The sequence below is a fragment of the Oncorhynchus clarkii genome, unplaced genomic scaffold (genome assembly GCF_045791955.1).
Source record: "Oncorhynchus clarkii lewisi isolate Uvic-CL-2024 unplaced genomic scaffold, UVic_Ocla_1.0 unplaced_contig_13910_pilon_pilon, whole genome shotgun sequence".
In the NCBI taxonomy this organism is placed as follows: Eukaryota; Metazoa; Chordata; class Actinopteri; order Salmoniformes; family Salmonidae; genus Oncorhynchus; species Oncorhynchus clarkii.
In genome coordinates, this window is record NW_027258252.1 from 56323 (window position 1) to 76680 (window position 20358).

A 20358-nucleotide genomic window follows, 5' to 3' on the forward strand; every position below is an offset into this window, starting at 1 on the left:
TCTTTCCTCTGGTCTAAAATAATATCCCAATGCCCCAGGGCAGTGACACTGCCCTGTGTTGGGTGCTGTCTTTCGGATGGGACTTTAAAACAGGTGTCCTGACTCTCTGAAGTCATTAAAGATCCCATGGCACTTAGGGGTGTTAACCCCGGTGTCCTGGCTCAATTCCCAATCTGGCCCTCAAACCATCATGGTCACCTAATAATCCCCAGCTTACAATTGGCTCATTCATCCCCTGTAACTATTCCCCATGTTGTTGCTGTAAATGAGAATGTGTTCTCAGTCAACTTACCTGGTAAAATCACAGGAAAATACATACATTTCAGAAAGGAGTCTAGGTGTAATTTAGATTTTGACCAGCAGTGTGCAAAGTTTCTGACTGATCCAGTAAAGAATTACATTACTGCACTGCATCAAGTCTGCCAGAAGTTTCCCCAAATGTCCTGAATTGGTCAATTGATACATTTAAGTACAAAACTATAGAGAACATATACAAATGCTATGGTAATAAAACATTTAAGTTTACACACTGACAGGAATTTCATACATGATGGATCATTTGCTTATTCACTAACTTTCACACATCTAGATGGCCAGGCGGGGTAGGTGTGGAGCCAGAGACAACAGGGTTTCAAAATGTGGAACCCAGTTCCTACATTTGAACATTTTAGCAAATTAAACTATGCTACATTTGATCTCTGGGACCCTCAGGATGACAAATCAGAGAAAGATTACTGAATGCAAGTACATTATTGACCTTCAGAGGTGAATGTATTATACCAGTTGCCATGATAACAGTTATTGTCCACTCTACTCAATAGCACGGTATTTTTTTCAATGAAATAGCTACTGTTAAATTGGACACTGCAGTTAGATTTACAAGAATTTAAGCTTTCTGACGATATAAAGTCATGTCTATGTCCTGGAAAGTTGGCTGTTGTATACAACGTCATTCTAGTCACATTGGAGCATGTTAGCAACAACCGTCCTGGTTAGAGGACACCCATCGCGTAGAGGTTCATTTAAGCAATTTGAAATGATTCACTTTTACTTTTGAAACAAAGGTATATTTACAACAGAATACCTTTAGACTTTTACTTGAGTTACTCTTGGCAAATTAAGAGCAGAAGTAAGGCTTCTCTCCTGTGTCTGTTCTCTGATGACCTTTTAGCTCAGCTGTTGTTTTGAAACATTTTCTACAGTCAGATCAGTGGTAAAGCTTCTCTCCTTTATGTTTACCTTGGTGTCTTTTTAAGTGGCACGATTGAGAGAAACTCTTTCCACAGTCAGAGCAGAAGTAAGGCTTCTCGCCTGTGTGTGTTCTCTGATGAACTTTTAGGTCAGTTGATGTTGTGAAGCATTTTACACAGTCAGAGCAGGAGAAAGGCTTCTCTCCTGTGTGTGTTCTGTGGTGGACTTTTTGCTCAGTTGATGTTGTGAAGCATTTTACACAGTCAGAGCAGGAGTAAGGCTTCACCCCTGTATGTATACGTTCATGTCTTTTTAAGTGGCCCAGTTGAGAGAAAATCTTCCCACAGTCAGAGCAGGAATAAGGCTTCACTCCTGTATGTATAAGTTCATGTGCTTTTAAAAAACCCTGTCGAGAGAAACTCTTCCCACAGTCATAGCAGGAGTAAGGCTTCTCTCCAGTGTGCACTCTCTGATGAAGTTTTAGCTCAGATGATGTTGTGTAGCATTTTACACAGTCAGAGCAAGAGTAAGGCTTCACTCCTGTATGTATATGTTCATGTCTTTTTAAGTGGCCCGGACAAGAGAAAATCTTTCCACAGTCAGAGCAGGAGTAAGGCTTCTCTCCAGGGTGCACTCTCTGATGAACTGTCAGAGCCCTTGATGTTGTGAATCTCTTCCCACAGTCAGTACAGGAATACGGATTCTCTCCTGTGTGTATTTTTAGGTGTATTTTTAGCTTTGATAGAATTGGGAAAATCTCCTCACAATGTGGGCAGTGGTGAGACCTCTTAGCTCCATGATCTTCCTGCTGTTTTTCTCTGGATGTAGAGAATGTCTCAACATGGTCTCCTGTGTGAACAACATCAGAAGAACCAGTCAGTTGGTGTGATATACATGTCAATCAAATGTATATTATGAAGCCCTTATTACATCAGCAAATGTCAAAGTGCATTACAGAAACCCAGCCTAAAATCCCCAATGAGCAAGCAATGCTGATGTAGAAGCACCGTGGCCAGGAAAAACTCCCTAGAAAGCAGGGTCCTTGGAAGAAATGTAGAGAGGAACCAGGCCCAGAGGGGTGGCCAGTCCTCTTCTGTCTGTACCGGGTGACATATGTATTTATATCAGTAGGCTGTACAATACATGGGAATAAAACTATTCTAAAAGTGGGTAAGAGTTGAAAGCTAAAAAGGGGCGTGTCATCCTCCACTCACTATCACAACCGTTAGTAACTACACAGACTAATTTCATAGAACTTTAAAACACTGACAATGTGTCTACTTCACTTCTTTAGTCTACTCTCTGAACACTCCAGATAGACCAGTTAATAAAACTAATGCTGACAATACTGGTGTCAAACCATGCAAGTCTGGGTAGAATGAAATAATGTCTACCTTCTCATTGAAACAGTTCATCATGAAACAGTTATACTGCAACTTTTCCTGCACAGTGGGAAGTTGGAATGAATAACACACTTTGTTAGATATAACCTGCTCTTACCATGAGAAAGAGATTTCCCAATCTTCTCCTCCTCTTCTTCATCTTTAATGTTGACATTCAGCTCCAGTGTTTGACTGCAATCTTCCAGCTTCACTGATGCCATCTCTGGATCCTGCAGAGAAAACTGGGCTCCACTGTCACAATCAGGACCCAGTGACTGTAGGTGTCTACTCAGTGTGGAAGGAGAGAGGCAGGCTGGGTTTGTCCTCACTGTTGATGTTACCAGCCTCATACCTGAGTCGGAAAGTAGTAGAAGAGAAATGGACACAAACATTATTGTCATAAGTTCTGGAACTTTCTTCATTCTCTAAAAATATATTATTTTTTCTTATTCAATTATCTAATTCAGTGCTTGACTTGGACTGAAATAGCTGCCGATAAACATTTTGGGTGCCGGTACTGTTTATATTTAGGTACAGGAGCTCCACAATATGGTTGAGACAATACTTAACCCATAGTAGAAAAATGCATGAATGACTCAAAAAACATTTAGTACAAGGTTGCAGTATGTTTTAGGCATCACTAAGTACTATTTTACTTAAAACAGTGTTACATCAAAAACCATTTGTATGTCCTGTTCACACCACAGTAACATTTATTGATAAAAACAGAAACAACTGTATGTCTCTGAATATTATTACACATGTAGAAAACTGATAATCATTACAATTGGTTTCAAAACAGTAGTTCAAACCGTAAAATTGTCTCTCTGCTGCAACCACACTGAAGTTTGTTGACGCAGACCGACTGGGCACCGCCATTTTACCAGCTTGTGAATTTTTCCTTTCATGGAGCTCTACGGACAATTCCTTCTCGTTCTTACTCTGACATGCACTGTCAAATGTGGGACATTATATAGACAGGTGTGTGACAACCTCATGGCTTCGTTCTTACTCTGACATGCACTGTCAAATGTGGGACATTATATAGACAGGTGTGTGCCAATCATGTCCAATCAATTGAATTTACCACAGGTTGACAACAATCAAGTTGTAGAAACATCTCAAGGATAATCAATGGAAACAAGATGCACCTGAGCTCAATGTCAAATCTCCTAGCAAAGAGTCTGAATACTTATGTAAATAAGATTTCTGTTTTAAATATTTTATAAATGTGAAAACAATTCTAAACCTTTTTTTGCTTTGTCATTATGGCGTATTGTGTGTAGATTGATGAGAAACATTTATTTAATCCATTTTAGAAAAAGTCTAACGTAAAAAATGTGGAAAAAGTCATGGGGTCTGAATACTTTGAATTCACTGTATGTATTCATATCAGTAGGCTGGTACTGTACGTATTCATATCAGTAGTCTGGTAGTGTATGTATTCATATCAGTAGACTGTGCAATACAATGGGGAATAAAACATATTCTAAAAGTATCTCATAAGTCATGAAAATTATGAGCTATATCATCCTCCACTCACTATCACAAGGGTTAGAAACTACACAGACTCACTTCATAGAACTTTAAAACACTGGCAGTTTGTCTACTTCACTTCTTTAACAGCGGATCTGGGCCGATTCAAGAGAGTTGCGGTACTCCGCTGAGAGTCAGACACGTCCGACGTCTTGTGGCCCGAGTCTGGGCCGCTTTAGGCAGTATTACTAAAAGCTAGGATACCGGGATTGAGGCATATCGGAATCGGACGATAATAGCTAAAAATGCCAACATCGGCCCGATTTAATGCGGATGTGAAAAACCGATGTCAAAGTAAACATGCATACCTATATAACGTCGGTAGATGACGTAATGACGCAACAAAAAAATACATCACGACTCAGAACAAAAGCAGAAAAATACTAAGCGCACACTTCCAACAACTAAACAAGTTCAAGTCAAGCAGTCATTTGAAAGAGTACGAACATTTCAGCGAGACAAGTCAAAGTCGAAATCCGTTAACGCCAAGATAATGAAATTCATTGCCCTTGACAATCAACCGTCCTCTGTCGTGGATGACGTCGGCTTTCGCCGATTGGTTAATCCCCAGAACACAGTATTTTTCAGACGGTGACCTACCGGAGTTACACAGAATTGTTAAAACGCACATCTATGGGTGTCACTGCTATTAGCTTCACAACTGATATTTGGACCAGCGATGTCAGCCCCATGAGCATACGGAGTCTGACAGCACAGTGGGTCGATGAGGATTTCTTACTGAGGAAAGCCCTATTGCAACTGCAGCAGAAATGATACCCTCTGTCATGGCATTGAAACCCCTGCTCAACAAAACTGCCCGACACAGACCGTGGGGTTAACTTACAGAAGTACTTGATGCTGTGAACAAGCGATTCGATGGCATTCTCTCTGAGTCTCTTTACTGTGTCGCCATCATGCTCGGTACAAGGACCGCTACTTCGATGCAGACAAGTAACAGGGTTTGTGACATGGTACATAAACAGCTGGACAAGATGGAAACGGACACAGTGAAAGAGCACATGAGGAAGAGAGGCTACGGGCAGACAGCTGAAACTTCACTGCTTGACATGTATGATGAAATCCTGGTTGAGAATGAAACGACTGAACAACGAAACAGCAAGTGAAATAAATAGGTTCTGATGATGTTTTACTGGTAATGGGGACATACGTAAATGCCAACAAAATAACTTTTTGGTCGGTGTGGTGTGGTGTGTGTAACCTTTACTTAACTAGGCAAATCGGTTGAGAACAAAATGCTTATTTACAAGGACGGCCTACCCCGGAAGACACTGGGCCAATTGTGCCCGGCCCTATGGGACTCTCAATCACATCCGGAATTTGATACAGCCAGGATTCAAACCAGGGACTGTAGTGACGCCTCTTGCAGACCGCTGCATCCGTGTGTGTGTGTGTTAACTATTTAACTGTGCTAAAATGCTTAAAAGGCCGCTAACATTGTAAATATCGGTATCGTTCTTTCGGCAAGGAAAATATTGGATATCGTATTGGCCAAAAATGCCATATCGGTGCATCCCTAGTACAACATATTTGAAACACCTTCCTAATATTGAGTTGCACCCCCCTTTGCCCTCAGAACAGCCTCAACTCATCGGGGCATAGACTGTCCAAGGTGTTGTGTGCGTTCCAAAGGGATGCTGGTCCATGTCGACTCCAATGCTTCCCACAATTGTGTCAAGTTGGCTGCGAATGGATCTACTCCGAATAGCTCGTTTCATCTCCTCCCACAGATGGACAAAGAAGTAATGTTCTTGGAACCATTCCTGGACAAACCTTGTGGCATAAGACGTTATCCTGCTGAAATAATCTGATTGCAGATGGATACACTGCTGCCATGAAGGGATGCACCTGATTGGCAATGATGTTTAGATATCCTGTGGCAAATTCCTAAAGTAAATAATGCACTTTTTACTCCAAACATTTTCCCTGACACACAAAAGTATTCTTTACATTTTTTTCTGATTAGCATAACAGAAAATGGTCCAATTCACGCACTTATCAAGATATCATCCCTGGTCATCCCTACTGCCTCTGATCTGGCAGACTCACTAAACACAAATGCTTTGCTTGTAAATGGTGTCTGAGTGTTGGAGTCTGAGCCCCTGGCTATCCGTAATATAAAAAATAAAACACAATTGTGCCGTCTGGTTTGCTTAACTTCTTAAGGATTGTACACTTAAAAAAAATAATAATTTTCGCCTAAAAATACATACCCAAATCTAACTGTTTGTAGCTCAGCACCTGAAGCAAGGATATGCATATTCTTGACACCATTTGAAGTTTGTGGAAATGTGAAATTAATGTAGGAGAATAACACATTAGATCTGGTCAAATATAATACAACAAAAAAAAAAAAACGGTGTTTTTCTTTTTCGTCTTTGAAATGCAAGAGAAAGGCCATATAGCCAGCAGCATACCACCCTGCATCCCACTGCTGGCTTGCTTCTGAAGCTAAGCAGGGTTGGTCCTGGTCAGTCCCTGGATGGGAGACCAGATGCTGCTGGAAGTGGTGTTGGAGGGCCAATAGGAGGCACTCTTTCCTCTGGTCTAAAATAATATCCCAATGCCGTGACACTGCCCTGTGTTGGGTGCTGTCTTTCGGATGGGACTTTAAAACGGGTGTCCTGACTCTCTGAGGCCATTAAAGATCCCATGGCACTTAGGGGTGTTAACCCTGGTGTCCTGGCTCAATTCCCAATCTGGCCCTCAAACCATCATGGTCACCTAATAATCCCCAGTTTACAATTGGCTCATTCATCCCCTGTAACTATTCCCCAGGCCGTTGCTGTAAATGAGAACGTGTTCTCAGTCAACTTACCTGGTAAAATAACAGGAAAATACATACATTTCAGAAAGGAGTCTAGGTGTAATTTAGATTTTGACCACCAGATAGAAGCAGTGTGCAAAGTTTCTGACTGATCCAGTAAAGAATTACATTACTGCACTGCATCAAGTCTGCCAGGAGTTTCCCCAAATGTCCTGAATTGGTCAATTGATACAATTACAAGTACAAAACTATAGAGAACATATACAAATGCTATGGTAATAAAACATTTAAGTTTACACACTGACAGGAATTTCATATATGATGGATCACTAGCTTATACACTAACTTTCACAGCTAGATGGCTGGGCGGGGTGGGTGTGGAGCCAGAGACAACAGGGGTTCAAAATGTGGAACCCAGTTCCTACATTTGAACATTTTAGCAAATTAAACTATGCTACATTTGATCTCTGGGACCCTCAGGATGACAAATCAGAGAAAGATTACTGAATGCAAGTACATTATTGACCTTCGGAGGTGAATGTATTATACCAGTTGCCATGATAACAGTTGTTGTCCACTCTACTCATCAATAGCACGGTATTTTGTCACTGTAATAGCTACTGTTAAATTGGACACTGCAGAAGATTAACAAGAATTTAAGCTTTCTGACGATAAATAAATTAATTAAAAAAGCCTACAATGTGATTTTCTGGATTTGTTTTTCTCATTTTGTCTGTCATAGTTGAAGTGTACCTATGATGAAAATTACAGGCCTCTCATCTTTTTAAGTGGGAGAACTTGCACAATTGGTGGCTGACTAAATACTTTTTTGCCCTACTGTAAAGACATGCCTATGTCCTGGAAAGTTGGCTGTTGTATACAACATAATTCTAGTCACATTGGAGAAGTTAGCAACAACCGTCCCGGTTAAGGGACACCCATCGCGTAGAGGTTCATTTAAGGAATTTTAAATGATTAACTTTTACTTTTGATACTAAGGTATATTTACAACCAAATACTTTGACTTTCAATCAAGTTACTCTTGGCAAATTAAGAAGAGTTATAAGGCTTCTCTCCTGTGTCTGTTCTCTGATGACCTTTTAGCTCAGCTGTTTTAAAACATTTTCAACAGTCAGATCAGTGTCAAGGCTTCTCTCCTTCATGTTTACCTTGGTGTCTTTTTAAGTGGCACAATTGAGAGAAACTCTTTCCACAGTCAGAGCAGGAGTAAGGCTTCTCGCCTGTGTGTGTTCTCTGATGGACTTTTAGCTCAGTTGATGTTGTGAAGCATTTTACACAGTCAGAGCAGGAGTAAGGCTTCTCTCCTGTGTGTGTTCTCTGATGGACTTTTTGCTCAGTTGATGTTCTGAAGCATTTTACACAGTCAGAGCAGGCGTAAGGCTTCACTCCTGTATGTATACGTTCATGTGTTTTTAAGTTGCCCAATTGAGAGAACATCTTCCCACAGTCAGAGCAGGAATAAGGCTTCACTCCTGTATGTATAAATTCATGTGCTTTTAAAAAACCCTGTCGAGAGAAACTCTTCCCACAGTCAGAGCAGGAGTAAGGCTTCTCTACAGCGTGCACTCTCTGATGAAGTTTTAGCTCAGTTGATGTTGTATAGCATTTTACACAATCAGGGCAGGAGTAAGGCTTCATTCCTTTATGTATATGTTCATGTCTTTTTAAGTGGCCCTGTCGAGAGAAACTCTTCCCACAGTCAGGGCAGGAGTAAGGCTTCTCTCCAGTGTGCACTCTCTGATGAACTGTCAGAGCCTTTGTTGTTGTGAATCTCTTCCCACAGTCAGTACAGGAATACAGATTCTCTCCTGTGTGTCTTTTTAGGTGTATTTTTAGCTTTGATAGAATTGGGAAAATCTCCTCACAATGTGGGCAGTGATGAGACCTCTTGGCTCTCTGATCTTCCTGCTCTTGCTCTATGGATGTGGAGAATGTCTCAACATGGTCTCCTGTGTGAACAACATCAGAAGAACCAGTCAGCTGGTGTGATATACATGTCAATCAAATGTATTTTATGAAGCACTTTTTTACATCAGTAGTTGTCAAAGTGCATAACAGAAACCCAGCCTAAAATCCCCAAAGAGCAAGCAATGTAGATGTAGAAGAAAAAAACTCCCTAGAAAGCAGAAGAAAGAAAGAAGGGTAGAGAGGAACCAGACCCAAAGGGATGGCCAGTCCTCTGTCTGTACCAGGTGACATATGTATTTATATCAGTAGGCTGTACAATACATGGGAATAAAACTATTCTAAAAGTGGGTAAGAGTTGAAAGCTAAAAAGGGGCGTGTCATCCTCCACTCACTATCACAACCGTTAGTAACTACACAGACTAACTCAGTATCACAAGGGTTAGTAACTACACAGACTAATTTCATATCATCCTCCACTCACTATCACAAGGGTTAGTAACTACAGACTCATTTCATAGAACTTTAAAACACTGGCAATGTGTCTACTTCACTTCTTTAGTCTCCTCTCTGAACACTCCATATAGACCAGTTAATAAAACTAATACTGACAAAACTGGTGTCAAACCATGCAAGTCTCAGTAGCATGAAATAACATCTACCTTCTCACTGAAACAGTTCTAAAGCAACTTTTCCTGCACAGTGAGAAGTGGGAATGAACAACACACTTAGTTAGAACCTGTTCTTACCATGAGAAACAGATGTCCCCATCTTCTCCTCCTCTTCTTCATCTTTAATGTTGACATTCAGCTCCAGTGTTTGACTGCAGTCTTCCAGCTTCACTGATGCCATCTCTGGATCCTGCAGTGCAAACTGGGCTCCACTGTCACAATCAAGACCCAGTGACTGTAGGTTTGGAGTCAGTTTGGAAGGAGAGAGGCAGACTGGGTTTGTCCTCACTGTGGATGTTACCGGCTTCAGACGTCTAGTCTTCCTGTAGTAACAACGAGTAACAGAAAAAAACGTATTGTCTTGACAGTTCAGGCACTTTCTTTACTCTCAAAAATATATATTATATTTCTTTTGGTTCAATTATTTAATTCAGTGCTTGACTTGGACAGAAATAGGTGCCGGTACTGTTTATATGTAGGTGCAGCAGCTCCACAATACTGTTGAGCTAATATTGTATAAGGGGAACATGAGCTCAAACAGTAGAGATTTGAGGTGGCGGTAATCAGATCCTGTCCATCTCATTTCAAAAGAGGAAGTAGGTAACAAAACATTAATTTGTTCAAATTGGACAAAGTACACGCTTTAAAATTAGTCTACACAACGTAAATTAACTTAACCTACAGTAGATTTCCCAAATACAAAAATGACTCAACAACCATATAGTACAAGGTTGCAGTTTGTTTTAGGCAGCATTATGTACTATTTTACTTAAAACAGTGTTACATCAAAAACCATTTGTATGTCCTGTTCACACCACAGTAACATTTATCTGAAGTTTGTTGACGCAGACCGAGTGGGCACCGCCATTTTACCAGCTTGTGAATTTCTCCTTTCATGGAGCTCTACGGACAATTCCTTCAACCTCATGGCTTCGTTCTTGCTCTGACATGCACTGTGAAATGTGGGACATTATATAGACAGGTGTGTGCCTTTCCAAATCATGTCCAATCAATTGAATTTACCACAGGTTGACAACACATTATTGTTGACAACAATCAAGTTGTAGAAATATCTCAAGGATTATCAATGGAAACAAGATGCACCTGAGCTCAATGTCGAGTCTCCTAGCAAAGAGTCTGAATACTTATGTAAATTAGTTATTTCTGTAAATATTTTATAAATGTGAAAACAATTCTAAACCTTTTTTTGCTTTGTCATTATGGCGTATTGTGTGTAGATTGATGAGAAACATTTATTTAATCCATTTTAGAAAAAGGCTGTAACGTAAAAAATGTGGAAAAAGTCATGGGGTCTAAATACATTGTGAATTCACTGTATGTATTCATATCAGTAGTCTGGTACTGTATGTATTCATATCAGTAGTCTGGTACTGTATGTATTCATATCAGTAGGCTGGTACTGTATGTATTCATATCAGTAGTCTGGTACTGTATGTATTCATATCAGTAGTCTGGTACTGTATGTATTCATATCAGTAGTCTGGTACTGTATGTATTCATATCAGTAGGCTGGTACTGTATGTATTCATATCAGTAGTCTGGTACTGTATGTATTCATTTCAATAGTCTGGCACTGTATGTATTCATATCAATAGTCTGGCACTGTATGTATTCATATCAGTAGTCTGGTACTGTATGTATTCATATCAGTAGTCTGGTACTGTATGTATTCATATCAGTAGTCTGGTACTGTATGTATTCATATCAGTAGTCTGGTACTGTATGTATTCATATCAGTAGTCTGGCACTGTATGTATTCATATCAGTAGGCTGGTACTGTATGTATTCATATCAGTAGTCTGGTACTGTATGTATTCATATCAATAGTCTGGTACTGTACGTATTCATATCAGTAGTCTGGTACTGTATGTATTCATATCAGTAGTCTGGTACTGTATGTATTCATATCAGTAGTCTGGTACTGTATGTATTCATATCAGTAGTCTGGTACTGTATTGTAATGAAACAGCAGGGAGCAGGTCTCGAACCCTCGACCTTCGAGCCCGAGGTCTGGAGCGCTATTGACAAAAGCATGCTCGTGTGGCCGATTTCCGCGCTTATAAGGGTCGTTACAGTATGTATTCATATCAGCAGGCTGTGCAATACAATGGGGAATAAAACTATTCTAAAAGTATCTCATAAACAAACTTGGATAGACAGAACCTGCTCTTACCATGACTAACAGATTCCCCAATCTTCTCCTCCTCTTCTTCATCTTTAATGTTGACATTCAGCTCCAGTGTTTGACTGCATTCTTCCAGCTTCACTGATGCCATCTCTGGATCCTGCAGTGCAAACTGGGCTCCACTGTCACAATCAGGACCCAGTGACTGTAGGTTTGGACTCAGTTTGGAAGGAGAGGCAGGTTGGGTTTGACCTCACTGTTGATGTTACCGGCCTCAGACTTAATCTGAGTCAACCTGTAGTAATAAAGAGAAAAAAACTAAAGTTATTGTCTTCTCAGTTCTGGCACTTTCTTTACTCTCAAAAAAGACTATTTAAATTCAAGTGCAGGAGTACCACAATACTGTTGAGCTAATATTCTATAAGAGGAACATGAGCTCAAACAATATACATTTGAGGTGCCGGTACTCAGCTCCTGTCCAATTCAAGCACTGATCTCATTTCAATAGATCTGGTAGCTCAGCATTGACAACAAAACATGAATTCCTTCACATTAGACAACGTTTACACTTTAAATCAGGCTACACAATTAAGCGCACTTAATCTATGGTAGATTTCCTGAATTCACATAAATGCATAAATGACTCAAAAACCATTTAGTACAAGGTTGCAGTATGTTTCAGGCAGCACTATGTACTATTTTCCAGAATAACCTTGTCTTCACTGTGTTATTTAAATTAAAAAAACAATAGTATTTCCGTTCACACCATAGTAATATGTATAGACAGCGATAACTTAAATAGTCTGAATATTAGTACACATGTAGAAAACTGATAATTATTACTTTAAACTTTAAAACAGTAGTGCAACCGTGAAATGGTCTCTCTCTGCTGCAGCCACACTGCCTGCACTGAAGTCTGTTGATGCAGACCGAGTGGCGCCGCCATTTTACCAGTTCGTGAATTTTACACAAAACTAATAAATTGTAAAACGAATTCAGACATCTCAAGTCAATATATTCTTTGTGAAATTACATTGAGAAAACGATGTACATCCACTCAGACAAACACCAAAGCAAAAAAAAAAAAACGGTGTTTTTCTTTTTCGTCTTTGAAATGCAAGAGAAAGGCCATATAGCCAGCAGCATACCACCCTGCATCCCACTGCTGGCTTGCTTCTGAAGCTAAGCAGGGTTGGTCCTGGTCAGTCCCTGGATGGGAGACCAGATGCTGCTGGAAGTGGTGTTGGAGGGCCAATAGGAGGCACTCTTTCCTCTGGTCTAAAATAATATCCCAATGCCCCAGGGCAGTGACACTGCCCTGTGTTGGGTGCTGTCTTTCGGATGGGACTTTAAAACAGGTGTCCTGACTCTCTGAAGTCATTAAAGATCCCATGGCACTTAGGGGTGTTAACCCCGGTGTCCTGGCTCAATTCCCAATCTGGCCCTCAAACCATCATGGTCACCTAATAATCCCCAGCTTACAATTGGCTCATTCATCCCCTGTAACTATTCCCCATGTTGTTGCTGTAAATGAGAATGTGTTCTCAGTCAACTTACCTGGTAAAATCACAGGAAAATACATACATTTCAGAAAGGAGTCTAGGTGTAATTTAGATTTTGACCAGCAGTGTGCAAAGTTTCTGACTGATCCAGTAAAGAATTACATTACTGCACTGCATCAAGTCTGCCAGAAGTTTCCCCAAATGTCCTGAATTGGTCAATTGATACATTTAAGTACAAAACTATAGAGAACATATACAAATGCTATGGTAATAAAACATTTAAGTTTACACACTGACAGGAATTTCATACATGATGGATCATTTGCTTATTCACTAACTTTCACACATCTAGATGGCCAGGCGGGGTAGGTGTGGAGCCAGAGACAACAGGGTTTCAAAATGTGGAACCCAGTTCCTACATTTGAACATTTTAGCAAATTAAACTATGCTACATTTGATCTCTGGGACCCTCAGGATGACAAATCAGAGAAAGATTACTGAATGCAAGTACATTATTGACCTTCAGAGGTGAATGTATTATACCAGTTGCCATGATAACAGTTATTGTCCACTCTACTCAATAGCACGGTATTTTTTTCAATGAAATAGCTACTGTTAAATTGGACACTGCAGTTAGATTTACAAGAATTTAAGCTTTCTGACGATATAAAGTCATGTCTATGTCCTGGAAAGTTGGCTGTTGTATACAACGTCATTCTAGTCACATTGGAGCATGTTAGCAACAACCGTCCTGGTTAGAGGACACCCATCGCGTAGAGGTTCATTTAAGCAATTTGAAATGATTCACTTTTACTTTTGAAACAAAGGTATATTTACAACAGAATACCTTTAGACTTTTACTTGAGTTACTCTTGGCAAATTAAGAGCAGAAGTAAGGCTTCTCTCCTGTGTCTGTTCTCTGATGACCTTTTAGCTCAGCTGTTGTTTTGAAACATTTTCTACAGTCAGATCAGTGGTAAAGCTTCTCTCCTTTATGTTTACCTTGGTGTCTTTTTAAGTGGCACGATTGAGAGAAACTCTTTCCACAGTCAGAGCAGAAGTAAGGCTTCTCGCCTGTGTGTGTTCTCTGATGAACTTTTAGGTCAGTTGATGTTGTGAAGCATTTTACACAGTCAGAGCAGGAGAAAGGCTTCTCTCCTGTGTGTGTTCTGTGGTGGACTTTTTGCTCAGTTGATGTTGTGAAGCATTTTACACAGTCAGAGCAGGAGTAAGGCTTCACCCCTGTATGTATACGTTCATGTCTTTTTAAGTGGCCCAGTTGAGAGAAAATCTTCCCACAGTCAGAGCAGGAATAAGGCTTCACTCCTGTATGTATAAGTTCATGTGCTTTTAAAAAACCCTGTCGAGAGAAACTCTTCCCACAGTCATAGCAGGAGTAAGGCTTCTCTCCAGTGTGCACTCTCTGATGAAGTTTTAGCTCAGATGATGTTGTGTAGCATTTTACACAGTCAGAGCAAGAGTAAGGCTTCACTCCTGTATGTATATGTTCATGTCTTTTTAAGTGGCCCGGACAAGAGAAAATCTTTCCACAGTCAGAGCAGGAGTAAGGCTTCTCTCCAGGGTGCACTCTCTGATGAACTGTCAGAGCCCTTGATGTTGTGAATCTCTTCCCACAGTCAGTACAGGAATACGGATTCTCTCCTGTGTGTATTTTTAGGTGTATTTTTAGCTTTGATAGAATTGGGAAAATCTCCTCACAATGTGGGCAGTGGTGAGACCTCTTAGCTCCATGATCTTCCTGCTGTTTTTCTCTGGATGTAGAGAATGTCTCAACATGGTCTCCTGTGTGAACAACATCAGAAGAACCAGTCAGTTGGTGTGATATACATGTCAATCAAATGTATATTATGAAGCCCTTATTACATCAGCAAATGTCAAAGTGCATTACAGAAACCCAGCCTAAAATCCCCAATGAGCAAGCAATGCTGATGTAGAAGCACCGTGGCCAGGAAAAACTCCCTAGAAAGCAGGGTCCTTGGAAGAAATGTAGAGAGGAACCAGGCCCAGAGGGGTGGCCAGTCCTCTTCTGTCTGTACCGGGTGACATATGTATTTATATCAGTAGGCTGTACAATACATGGGAATAAAACTATTCTAAAAGTGGGTAAGAGTTGAAAGCTAAAAAGGGGCGTGTCATCCTCCACTCACTATCACAACCGTTAGTAACTACACAGACTAATTTCATAGAACTTTAAAACACTGACAATGTGTCTACTTCACTTCTTTAGTCTACTCTCTGAACACTCCAGATAGACCAGTTAATAAAACTAATGCTGACAATACTGGTGTCAAACCATGCAAGTCTGGGTAGAATGAAATAATGTCTACCTTCTCATTGAAACAGTTCATCATGAAACAGTTATACTGCAACTTTTCCTGCACAGTGGGAAGTTGGAATGAATAACACACTTTGTTAGATATAACCTGCTCTTACCATGAGAAAGAGATTTCCCAATCTTCTCCTCCTCTTCTTCATCTTTAATGTTGACATTCAGCTCCAGTGTTTGACTGCAATCTTCCAGCTTCACTGATGCCATCTCTGGATCCTGCAGAGAAAACTGGGCTCCACTGTCACAATCAGGACCCAGTGACTGTAGGTGTCTACTCAGTGTGGAAGGAGAGAGGCAGGCTGGGTTTGTCCTCACTGTTGATGTTACCAGCCTCATACCTGAGTCGGAAAGTAGTAGAAGAGAAATGGACACAAACATTATTGTCATAAGTTCTGGAACTTTCTTCATTCTCTAAAAATATATTATTTTTTCTTATTCAATTATCTAATTCAGTGCTTGACTTGGACTGAAATAGCTGCCGATAAACATTTTGGGTGCCGGTACTGTTTATATTTAGGTACAGGAGCTCCACAATATGGTTGAGACAATACTTAACCCATAGTAGAAAAATGCATGAATGACTCAAAAAACATTTAGTACAAGGTTGCAGTATGTTTTAGGCATCACTAAGTACTATTTTACTTAAAACAGTGTTACATCAAAAACCATTTGTATGTCCTGTTCACACCACAGTAACATTTATTGATAAAAACAGAAACAACTGTATGTCTCTGAATATTATTACACATGTAGAAAACTGATAATCATTACAATTGGTTTCAAAACAGTAGTTCAAACCGTAAAATTGTCTCTCTGCTGCAACCACACTGAAGTTTGTTGACGCAGACCGACTGGGCACCGCCATTTTACCAGCTTGTGAATTTTTCCTTTCATGGAGCTCTACGGACAATTCCTTCAACCTCATGGCTTCGTTCTTACTCTGACATGCACTGTCAAATGTGGGACATTATATAGACAGGTGTGTGCCTTTCCAAATCATGTCCAATCAATTGAATTTACCACAGGTTGACAACAATCAAGTTGTAGAAACATCTCAAGGATAATCAATGGAAACAAGATGCACCTGAGCTCAATGTCAAATCTCCTAGCAAAGAGTCTGAATACTTATGTAAATAAGATTTCTGTTTTAAATATTTTATAAATGTGAAAACAATTCTAAACCTTTTTTTGCTTTGTCATTATGGCGTATTGTGTGTAGATTGATGAGAAACATTTATTTAATCCATTTTAGAAAAAGTCTAACGTAAAAAATGTGGAAAAAGTCATGGGGTCTGAATACTTTGAATTCACTGTATGTATTCATATCAGTAGGCTGGTACTGTACGTATTCATATCAGTAGTCTGGTAGTGTATGTATTCATATCAGTAGACTGTGCAATACAATGGGGAATAAAACTATTCTAAAAGTATCTCATAAGTCATGAAAATTATGAGCTATATCATCCTCCACTCACTATCACAAGGGTTAGAAACTACACAGACTCACTTCATAGAACTTTAAAACACTGGCAGTTTGTCTACTTCACTTCTTTAGTCTACTCTCTGAACACTCCAGACAGCCCAGTGAATAAAACAAACTGGCAATACTGGTGTCAAACCATGCAAGTGTCAGTAGCATGAAATAACATCTACCTTCTAATTGAAACAGTTCTACTGCAACTTTTCATGCACAGTGGGAAGTTGTAATGAACAACAAACTTAGTTAGATTGAACCTGCTCTTACCATAAAAGGCCAACTTCTGCAAGTGTCTCCACCCCACTGCTCTATGCCAGTAAACAAACTTGGATAGACAGAACCTGCTCTTACCATGACTAACAGATTCCCCAATCTTCTCCTCTTCTTCTTCATCTTTAATGTCAATATTCAGCTCCATTGTTGGACTGCAGTCTTCCAGCTTCACTGATGCCATCTCTGGATCCTGCAGTGCAAACTGGGCTCCACTGTCACAATCAGGACCAAGTGACTGTAGGTTTGGACTCAGTGTGGAAGGAGAGAGGAGGGTTGGGTTTGTCCTCACTGTTGATGTTACCGGCCTCAGACTTGATCTGAGTCGGCCAGTAGTAATAAAGAGAAAAAGCATTGACAACAAAACATAAATTCCTTCACATTAGACAACGTTTACACTTTAAATCAGGCTACACAATTAAGTGCACTTAATCTATGGTAGATTTCCTGAATTCACATAAATGCTTAAATGACGCAAAAACCATTTAGTACAAGGTTGCAGTATGTTTTAGGCAGCACTATGTACAATTTTCCTGAATAACCTTGTCTTCGCTGTGTTATTTAAATCAACAAACAATAGTATTTCCGTTCACACCATAGTAATATGTATAGACAGCGATTACTTTAAGAGTCTGAATATTAGTACACATGTAGAAAACTGATAATCATTACATTAAACTTTAAAACAGTAGTGCAACCGTGAAATGGTCTCTCTCTGCTGCAGCCACACTGCCTGGACTTAAGTCTGTTGATGCAGACCGAGTGGCGCCGCCATTTTACCAGCTTGTGAATTTTACACAAAACTAATAAATTGTAAAACGAATTCAGAAATCTCAAGTCAATATATTCTTTATGAAAGTACCTTGAGAAAACTATGTATATCCACTCAGACAAACCCCAAAGGCTCTAACTATGTAACTTGTAAAATAGTTAACATTATCACGTTCTTCACTCGGCTTGACACAAAAATAACACATCAAATCATTACCAAACGTGATAACACCTTAACGGATGTATTACCTAAAATGGTACGACATATTATTTCGATATTAGAACTTTTAAACGTGCTATTACATACCTGTAGTAATAAATAGAAAAGGACAAGAATGTTATCTTCTTGACTGCACCGTTCTGGCGCTTTCTTTACACTGAATAATGGTGCGCTTCTGTCCGGAACTTCCTGTTCCCCCACTAACACCGTCCGTGCATTCCTGGGTCCTTGGGATGACCCAACCCCATTACATGAGAAGGGGTCGCTGCCTCCTCCGGGACACATCTATTTTGCATAGAGTTGATTGTGGCCTGTAGAATATTGTCCCATCCCAGCTAGCACAGTGGATCTGTGCCGATTCCGGCTGAGAGTCAGATTCGACCGACGTCAAGTGGCCCGAGTCTGGGCCGCCTTAGGCAGTATTACCGAGTTATCGGGCCCAAATGTATTGCTTGGGTCTCGGACCGACTGGGGCTACTCTCTGGCAGATGATTACACGGGCTGCTTTATGTAATTGACATTTCATTATTAATTTATTTGTCCATATTTTATCATTGTTTCTGTGATCAAAAAATACTATTTAAATTAAATTATTTAAGAGTCCTGTTTAAGTTGTATTTTAGTATTTTGATACTTTGTGCAAGGCAATTGATAAGCATTAAAAACTTTTCGGATGGACTGTCCCGATTGGCGCAGCGGTCTAAGACACTGGGTTACTACAGTGAAGTAGAGTGTCTTAGACACTGGGTTACTGCGTTACTGGGTTACTGGTAGTTCGAAAATCTCCACACTGCCAGATTTTCGGCACAACACCGGTCCCTGGAAGAGGGCCGCTTCTGGGCCGATTCCTCATTGCTAGCTGGGACTCCTCTTCAATTGCTGTGCGAAGTTCCTATATATTGGCGGGAACTGGAACAAGCTGTGGTACACGTCGATCCAGACCACCCCAAACAGGCTCAATGGGTGACATGTCTAGTGAGTATGCAGGCCATAGAAAAATTGGGACATTTGCAGCTTCCAGGAATTGTGTACAGGTCCTTCAGACATTGTGGCGGATGATTGGCAGGACAATGGGCCTCGGGATCTTGTCATGGTATCTCTGTGCATTCAAATTACCATGATAAAATGCAATTGTGTTCGTTATCCCCCATACCCTAACGCTATGCTACCATGGAGTGCTTTGTTGACAACATTGACATCAGCAAACCGCTCCCCACACAACACCATACAGGTGGTCTGCAATTGAGACGCTTGTTGGGCATACTGTCAAATTCTCTAAAACAACTTGGAGGAGGCTTGTGAGAAATTAACATTAAATTATCTGGTAACAGCTCTGGTGCACATTCCTGCAGTCAGGGTTAGGGTTAGGGTCCTACGGTCAATGGGTCCTGATTGTGACAGTGGAGCCCAGTTTGCACTGCAGGATCCAGAGATGGCATCAGTGAAGCTGGAAGACTGCAGTCAAACACTGGAGCTGAATGCCAACATTAAAGATGAAGAAGAGGAGGAGAACATTGGGAAATCGGTTATTCATGGTAAAACCAGGTTCTATATGCTATTCATAAATTAGACCACCATAAATTATGACCTAGTCTATTGCTGTGTTGAATTCTGACATTACACATCCATGAAGAACTTCCGACTGCACTAATGTAGTTATGAAAGTTCAATCAGTAAGGCTGGTCTGAATGGATCGTCACTTCATTCATCTAGTAAACTCTATGGTGCAGTTCTGTGGATATAGATGAAGCCTAACCCTAGAATAAATTGCACTTTTAAACTGTAGTAACTAAATTAGCTTTTTGCAGATATGGTTAAAAATAGTCTGACTTGCCCTAGTCTAGATTTTAAGTCAGGATGATTTAATCTAGATCTAAGCAGTGGGGAACCATGAGGGCCTTCAGAGAAGGCTAATGGCTTGATAAAAAAATGTATACAATTTTTAAAATAAAATTTCATTTAAATTTGTATTTCATCTTTACAATCGTTTTAATTTATATTTTGTTTTTAACAATAATTGTAATAATTTTCTGATTTCATCTCTTCAGTTTGTGTTGGAAAGATAAGGGTTATTAAGAGAAAAGCATATCCAATCAGGATATTCTTTGGTGGTCTCTGGGTAGAAATATCT

At 40.1% G+C, this 20358-nt stretch overlaps 2 protein-coding genes and 1 pseudogene across 2 annotated transcripts; all 3 read right to left on the reverse strand.

The window, feature by feature from the left end:
• Nucleotides 1-448: 448 nt before the first annotated feature.
• LOC139396375 (zinc finger protein 892-like) lies at nt 449-18405 on the reverse strand. The gene is made up of 4 exons (XM_071143409.1): nt 18315-18405; nt 11686-11932; nt 2692-2925; nt 449-2040 (listed from the first exon to the last, which is right to left on the reverse strand). Exons 2-4 carry the CDS (start codon nt 11786-11788, stop codon nt 1208-1210), a joined length of 1170 nt encoding a protein of 389 aa, XP_070999510.1. The 5' UTR covers nt 11789-11932; nt 18315-18405; the 3' UTR covers nt 449-1207.
• Nucleotides 7739-8660, reverse strand: LOC139396376 (zinc finger protein 664-like). Its single transcript, XM_071143410.1, has one exon. It carries the CDS (start codon nt 8551-8553, stop codon nt 8038-8040), a length of 516 nt encoding a protein of 171 aa, XP_070999511.1. The 5' UTR covers nt 8554-8660; the 3' UTR covers nt 7739-8037.
• On the reverse strand, nt 13351-17420 carry LOC139396371 (zinc finger protein 79-like; annotated as a pseudogene).
• Nucleotides 18406-20358: the final 1953 nt, after the last annotated feature.